The 8,792-nt window shown below is 36.4% G+C and overlaps 1 protein-coding gene across 1 annotated transcript; it reads right to left on the reverse strand.

Moving 5' to 3' along the window:
* Positions 1-6,117: 6,117 nt before the first annotated feature.
* On the reverse strand, positions 6,118-7,197 carry LOC123685292. Its single transcript, XM_045624948.1, has one exon. The coding sequence runs from the start codon at positions 7,195-7,197 to the stop codon at positions 6,118-6,120; it is 1,080 nt and encodes a 359-aa protein (XP_045480904.1).
* Between the last annotated feature and the right edge of the window lie 1,595 nt (positions 7,198-8,792).

Consider the following 8,792-nt stretch of genomic DNA (forward strand, 5'->3'; position numbering starts at 1 on the left):
TTGCCAGAGCCTGCTGAAGACATACTCAATGGGTAGAACACAGTATACTGTACTGGATGGTTATGGAATTCACAAGAGAGAGTTGAGGGTAGGGGTGGCCCAAGGATCTGTATTGGGACCAATCATGTATCTTCTCTATGTTCACAGCTTAAAATTCCTACAATTATATTCTAAATATCTTATGTATGCTGATGAGACTGTGTTGCTCCTATCAGATGCTAGTTCCGAAAATTTAAAAAGTTATATTAACTGTGATATGCAAAAATACTATGAATGGCTGTGTCAAAATAGACTAAGTATAAATACCGATAAGACTGTAGTAGTTAGGGATAAGTATGTTCTAGGCCAAAAACCGAGCATAAACTCACTTTTTGATATTAGTGGGATTAGTGGATGGGAGTGCGGCGCCATCTTGTGGTGGATTTTGGAAGCTAGTGGTGGGAACTGTTTTACCGTTCGCGGCGCCATCTTGTGGTGGATAGCGTAAGTTTGGAAGCTAGTGGTGGAAACTGTTTTACCGTTCGCGACGCCATCTTGTGGTGGAGCTTGAACTGATAAAAAAGTGTGAGTGGGATTCGAACCGGCGGTGCCTCGAGCGTCGGATTGTGAATCCGACGGTTTAAGAACTAAGCTACAGGGAAGCACACAGTAAAGTAGTAAATTAAGTGGTACAAATGGAGTGTGTTCTTCGAAGCGATATATTTGAGATTTGAACGAATAGATGGTTACGTTGTTGAAAGATTGGATTTATCCTCAGTGGAATTCTGTAATTTTCCATACTAATTAGTTCATAATGTTAATAGTTGAGCGTGTTTTATTTGAATTGTGTGTGTGTGTATATTTGCATGATCTCAATGAATGTACTGGGGGTGTCTCATGATAATCAAGGCATGGAATTTTGGCATTCAATGTGATATGATAATGAAAAAGCAAATTACACTTTTTAACTAGGTAGCTTTTCGCTGTGGGATTATATGATTCAGGAAAATATTTTAGGATTCAGACAAAGCCAAACAAAAATTGTCTGAAAGCAGAATTGCGATTTTGTTGAAGGAATTTTTTTCATGTCAACAACAACAAGCATGTGAGACATATCGTTTTGACCTGAAGGTGGGGTGTTTTTGAATGGAGGAATTGTACTGGTTTGGTTATTGAAAAATAATATCAGAGGAAGATGATTTTTTATTGACACAACGTTATGTTAGTTATCTAAGTCGTTCAATAATTTATTCTTATAGAAGTACATACATTCTAAAATTGCATAACTCTGAACACATGGATTAATTCTACAGAAAGCATTTATATAATCTTCAACAGAATTTTGTTTGCTGGAGTTCTGTGATGTTAATCCTTTGATGGTGTCCACGAATTTGAAGTAATACAGAGATATTCGTAGATTTTTCAGCATTTCAAGACGATTGATAATTAGCAGTTGATTCAATTAAGATATTTTATTAAAGTCAGATGTACTGAAATATATGCAGTCCCCCCATTTTTTAACTCTAGTCATCATACATTCACAATCACATCTTACAACTGTTGCTCCACATTCTCTTTGGTAATCATTTTCGATTTGTGACATAAACAACTCCCATTCCCAATCATCAAACGATATTACACAATTATTGCAGCTCAGCTTGACGGCAGGGGCAAATTGCCTTGCTGGACTTATGCCACAATCAATGTATAGAGAAGCAGATCCCAATCTACATTCTATTTCCAGACGAAATTGTTGGTTCAACAGGTAGTTCTTTTCGTTTTTCACTGCAGCATTATATGATTCATCATCATCATTATGCTTTGATTCAACATCAGAAGCATTTATGCTTAGCGTTGGCTCATTGTATTGTTGTGGTTGCATGATTGCTCAAAGTTTGTTTTCTGACTGAATCCAGAAATCATGTTCTTCACTCATCCACAACCATCGCACCAAAACCTTGTCTGCACGTCTGCGCAATACTTTTTCAACCAAGTAAACATCGGGCTGCTTTGTCTTTTGCAACTCTTCTTGGTAGAAAGCTCCACTTATAGGTCTACCGGCAAAATCTTCAAGAAGGTAACTTACTGGGTTGGTCAGTTGAACTTTTGTGATTTTAAATAGTTCAGTAGTCCATTGTGGGAGATATCCCTTTGTAAAAACATGTCTGTATTAACTTATACGTACAATATCACCCTTCTGAAATCTATGAGGTCCTGCTATTTTGATGTGGTTGTATGCAAATTTATATATGCCACTCTCATTTTTCGTATTAACATCACATGGTTTCATTCTAATTGTCCGATGCCTTTTATTATTATATGCATTTACCACATCTTGAAGGATGTCGATCCATCGATAAGTTCCTCTCAAACTAAATTGTTTGAAAAGCGCTTCTCTCAACGTTCTTATGACTCGCTCCACTATTGCTGCTTTCTTATCACTATACGTATTATAATGATTTATGTGATGTTTTCTAATAACGAGTTCTTGAAATTGGTGATTGAAAAATTCCTTTCCTTGATCAGATTGTAAGTTGATAGGTATTCGTCCGTCCTTGTGCTGTAGGATATCGAGAAAAGCCCTAGTCACTTCTTCGCCTGTTTTCCTCTTCACTGCTCTAGCCCATACGAATTTCGAGAAGCAATCAATAACAACAAGAATATACTTAAAACCCTCATTACTTGTGGCGAGCTTATCAAGCTGTCCTAAATCCATTTGCCAAAGATCATCTAACCCTTTAATAATTGTTCTTCGTCGAGAGAAATTTTTACGCGCAGGACGATGAAGTTCCTTAATTACTTGAACTATTTCTTTAGATGGTTGGGTGTGTCTCATCTTTATGAGTTTCACAATTCATCTGTGGATGTGTGTGTGATTGGTACCACGGTTGTTATTGAAGAATGTGTCTAGCAGCAGGAGCAGCAGCAGCAGCAGGAGCAGCTGGAGCAGCAGCAGGAGCAGCTGGAGCAGCAAGAGCAGGAGCAGCAGCAACAATCCAATCATAGCTCTATAGCAGAAGCAGACAACTCTACGGATGCCAAGCTAGATACTTTAGATGGTTGGGTGTGTCTCATCTTTATGAGTTTCACAATTCATCTGTGGATGAATGGATTGGTACCACGGTTGTAGTATAGGCAGAAGCAGACAACTCTACGGATGCCAAGCTAGAAATCATTTCACAAATTTTTTCCAATTTCTCACCCATGCGTTCCAATTTCTCACTCAGGTGTTCTAATTTACTTCCAAATACTTTCAAGACATTGCTAAGGTTAGACAATTCTATGTCAATGATTTCTTTAGTCACAACATCACTTTTTTCAGTTGGTCTCTCCACATTACATAGCCTTCTATTGCCGAAATCATAGTCACCATCATTGGTCATGGGAAAAGTCTAATCAACCCGCAAGCGCTTCGCTGATGAGATGTTTACAGTGTATGCAACCCGACCAAATTTGTCCATTGTAGCTGCTATAATGAATTTGGATGCAAAAAACCACACCTAATATATAATTCCAGCTTCATGCAACTCATCCACAATTGCTTCGATTTCGTTAGAGTTGTTGCCTGCTTCTTTTGACGCGTGCAATAAACACAAACGATAGATCTACTAATTCGTTAATATCATTCCAATATCTATACTCTATCGCTTTTTCATTGTATCGCATCATCCCACCACCACCAAGTTTCTTTATAATATTTTTATATTTGTGACCAATATTTGCCTTGATTTGTTTTGATGGATTGAATTCTCTTCTATGTACGTTGGTGATGTTTAATATTCGCTGATAATTTTCTTCATCTTCTCGTGTGAATCCTACTGGTTCTTTATTGGATAACAGTTTGAGGAGGCCCTCACTGTCTGGAAAATAAAATTCACCATCAATAATAATTTTACCACTGCGTGAATCAAAATCTAGTGAGCAGCCGCCTAGACTCCAACTAGATGCTCGTGGGTCATATTTAGGACCATATGTGAAATCTATTTGTGCATCTCGATTTAACGATTGTCGAATGAAGCGTTGTATCAACATTTTTGGGATAGGTTTCCAAAGTTTCTTCTTCTTCGAGACTGTTGAAATTATGCATTCCTTTGAAAATCTTTTTCGAATCAGTACCTACATTTTCATCATCACCATCATTATCATCATTATGATTATTATTTTCAAACTTTTTCACAACAAATAAAGCATTATTAGATAAAGGGTCTAGCTCTTTTTTCATGGTTTTACTGAGGGAAGGTTTTTCTTCAATTCCTTCAACATCAGGTAACGCTTTCGTAACAATTCCTATAGGAGTCGATGATTTTGGTTGTGGTGGTTTGGTTGCCAGCGATGTCTCATGCTTCATGTGTTGCGTCATCTTATCTAAACGTTTTGTAATGGGAGAAATAATCCGATTGATCGATTCATCAGCTTCAGAACGACCCAATTTGAATGCTAAATATTTTCTTCTAACATCATTGATGAGCTGTCTTATTTTGAGTTTACGATTATCCGTTGACTTGTCTCCTCTCGACATGATTCTTGTAAACTGGTCAATTATCCTTAATGCTTATGAATTTATCGAAACCATGACGATAACGACCGTCGTTCAAGTTGAAATCTTTTACAATCATTAAAAAACCATAATTATCGGTACTCCAGCATATTGAACAAATATCTTTAAATTTTTCATAACTCATATCAGAAGATATGTGTTCATTGAAAATATAACGTGAATTGACATCATCACTTCTGAATATAACAATAATATTCGCATTGTGTCACGGGTCAGATGTTCATTAATTGATACATATGTCTGACAGATAAAAGCAACATCAATATGTTTATGTCTACCCATAGAGTAATAAGACTTGATTTTATCTTGCTTGCTGTTACATATATCATCAAAGATGAATATGGAATTTTCATTAGCCTCTGAAGTATCTATGATTTCGTCATTTTCTCTATAGCTGTGATAACCAATACCATGAACACTGTTTAGGACTTCTTCGAGTAGCTGATACTTGGGTTGATTTAAACTTTTCGAGAATATATATACATTTTCAAATGTAAGTCCATTAGGATGAAAAAGTAAGGATAAAAGTGCGTTAGATTTTCCACAGCCACTTGGACCCACAATCAAAAATCTACAACTAGATGGAAATAAATCACCATTTCTATTCAATTTTGGCTGATCATTGAAAATATCTAAATTTTCTACTGGTAAAACTGTTTTATGTTGCTCAATTCGCATATTGATTACAACTAATCGCAGTATTAGGGGTATGGAAGGTAAATATAAAGATAAATTCATTTCCAATTTTATTTAGAACAACTCTTTTCTTTTTACATGGTCATGTCATTGGTGACAGATGTGAAAATCTAGATTTATTACTAAAAACTGAAGATTCCCAGATACATTCTGAAGTAGATGATGATGATGATGATGATAACGATGATGATGCATATGCATTTCGTTGATCACCATATTCCTGAAAGCTTAGCATCCCAAATTGAATAATTAGGTTTTGCACTTGATTGTGACAGTTTCCATCATTGGGTAGAGGTAGTTCTTGTTTAAAATCATCAATCGTCATTTTTTCCATATATGTGTGTGTGTGTGTGTGTGTGTATGCGGTTAATGGGGAATGAAATCCCAAAGCCAATCGAATATTTCTTTGCAGTTTGTCATGCTGCACATGCGTGTTACATTTCCATCATGATACATACACAACGGTCGTTGCATCTTTAAATTTGGTGGTGGGGGGTTGAAATGTTCTAGCTCATTCAGATCAATAACCATGAACGACTGCCCCATGCCCAATAAATATTTCTTTTTTTGATGGCCCTTCACGTACACTATATCCATATCTGAGAGTAATCTGCTAAGAATATCACAAACATCACGAAGTTCTACACTTCCAGAATTATATTTTATACCATGAAAATTAATTTCCAACCATCTTATTAGCTTCTGATCTTGCACCGATAAAGATGAAAATTTAACTTCAGGTTTCACAATATAATGTGCAATTTGGTGCCCATTATTTACACACATCTCTTTTGGTTGGAAGTTGCCATTAATTGTGAAACCTTGAAAATCTACTACTGCCACTTTCATCTTGATATGGTGACTGCTCTTGCTGAACTGAATCCTCAAAAGTTTGTTAATTTTCTTATAATTTCGCTAGGTGGCTGGTACTCGATGACGTTGTCATGAAAAATGACGCAGTACACTCTGGTGTTGGCAGGGAATCCTTTTCTCGCTTCAATCTCCAATTTAACATCAACGGTGGCGAATTTATAAGTTTCATCCCGTTTAGAACAAACAATAACAAATAAAAAATGTGACTTGTATTCACCATAATCGAGCACTGCTGTATTCCCTGTTCTTCTACCAGTATAAGTTTTTGCAAATTCACAATAATTATAATGAGCTTCGCTATAGTCATTTTGATCGAAATTCAGTCGCAATCTTTCTTGAGGATAATATTCACCATTGAGTAAAACACGTATATCTGAAGTGTCAACATTCTCAAAGTAATTTGGATCTTTAGTGGGGTTGTCTTTTCGATCCGAGTGAAAGCAGCATATAACATATCGAGGACATTCCACAATAGCACCCGTTTTAATTCTCCATAATTCCTGAGTTGCTCCAGCCCTAAGAACTGGAAGTTGATGGACTTCCCATTTCCTGAATGGAATTAAGATAGGTTTATCGCTTTTTATCATGGATAGTAGATTGAGTTTAATCTCATCATTTGGATGCACATGTTTAACTCTCAGCTCTATATCGCTGATTGTAATTTGCCCCTTTGTCGCTCCATTCTGCTCACCTGTTCCTGCTGTGATTATCATGCAATTGCTATCGTTACGAGCTCTAATTAACCGAATCACCTGTTTTCCACACATTGCTTTCGGGTAATCATTAAACACGTTGAGCAAATGTTTGAGGGGTATACGTATAGCAAATGTACCATCATCATTTTGCAATGGTTCATCAGGAAAATTCCATCCAGCTTCATTTAATTCACTATTATCCCCTTTCTCATAGCACAAAAATCCTCTTATTAGTGATACGCGTCCTGGATCTTCAATAGTTTCCACTTCTGTACCACATAATTCGTAGGTTATTGAGTCAAAAAAAAAAGCGCCATAATTATTCACCAGCTTCAAAGTTCCTGCGCCTGCGGTTTTTCTCAATTGCCCCCTAATGAAAAGTGCTGATTCATACATCAGAAACCATATATCTGGTCGGTTAATAACAATTTCAATTGTATAATTGTTGTTGAATGATTTTATGAATGGTAGGTATGTGCGATTTTCCACACGAACAATTGAATCATCTTCATCCACCGGTTGATAAATGTCAAACGTGTGGCCTGACAACATAGCCAAGCGATTGTAGTATTCTTCTATTTCTCTGGGATATACTCGTAAGTTGTTGTTGTTGTTGCTGCTGTTGTTGTTGTTGCTTCTCTGAGCGGTGTTGTTGTACTAATGACTTTTTCTCTGACTGGATGGCGTATTTATTATGCTGAAAGGAAAGGAAAGAAAGGAAAATCAAGACCATTTCTTCAGTTCTAAGCGAACAATAATCTCTTCACCTCGAAAATTGACAAAGTTGAAATCCTGATCAAGTATGTGCAAAGTGATATTGTCAATTGTTCCACTACTACTTACAGGTAGATAAATCAAGTGTTGGGGCGTTATATCTATAGTGTAACCAGGATCAACACCGACTGAAAACTCATAGATTGTGTGACAAATTTTATCGTTGTAAAATGATCCCTGGGCTAAACTGCAATCTACATGAATACAGCGTACAGGAACTATATTAACAGGTAAATCTGACTGATGTTCAACACCAGCTACCAAATTTTTTCGAGAAAAGCCTAAAAGCTTCCCTAGTACATCACTTTTAGTAAAATCAATAGATATCGATCGATGAAAAAGTTCACACTTTAAAGTGGTATTGTTTGGTCTCAAGTAAAAGATCTTATCTCTCTCGTTCCTCTCGTTTTCTGCAGCAATCAGGTATTTAGCTAGATACTTTTCGATATCTGAAATTTCGTATGTTCCACTAGGGATTTGTAGCTTTTTTTCCTGCACTCCTTCTGCAGATGCTGCTTCTGAATAATACAAATACGTGTTTTCTTCAATGTTTGGTATTGTATTATATGAATAAAAACCAATTAAAGCGATACCATACTGATGACTAGGATCTAGCTCGATTGGAGGTACAAAATCTGTTGAGAGTGTCGAACTACGTCCTTTCAATGTGAATAGCAACGACATGACTGAGGATGGATTATAAAAATAATGCTATTTATGTTTCTTTTCAATTTTTACTCAGCAGAAATTGCAAACATAGTTTACCACAATTCGATGTATTATATCTCTGATATACATTTCTGTTGTAGATTATTTCTCCACCATCACCTAAATATTTAACCAATTCCTTTGGTGGTTTCAGATCTCCGAAGGAATCAAAATATTCTGTCACATTTCCTTTTTTGCTATAAGCTACCCAATGTGTTCCAGATCCGTCTGATGAATCCCAGTTGATGATGCCACATTCATTCACCCTGGGACATCTTCTCAATGAACTGTCGCGCATAAATACACCTCTAAAGTTTGAGATTTTTAATTTTATCGCATAATCAACCAACTCATAGTCGAATAATGCTCTATTGGGTAGTTTCACAGTTAGTTTTTTTGCTTTTTAACGTAGAGTCCATAACCATTTTTATATTTCTTCACATAAAGACCATGCCCAACTGCTTCCCTTACCTTGATGTAGCGTTGATGTTCAGCTAATTTTTTTGTAG

This window comes from Harmonia axyridis, chromosome 7 (assembly GCF_914767665.1).
Source record: "Harmonia axyridis chromosome 7, icHarAxyr1.1, whole genome shotgun sequence".
Classification (NCBI taxonomy): Eukaryota; Metazoa; Arthropoda; class Insecta; order Coleoptera; family Coccinellidae; genus Harmonia; species Harmonia axyridis.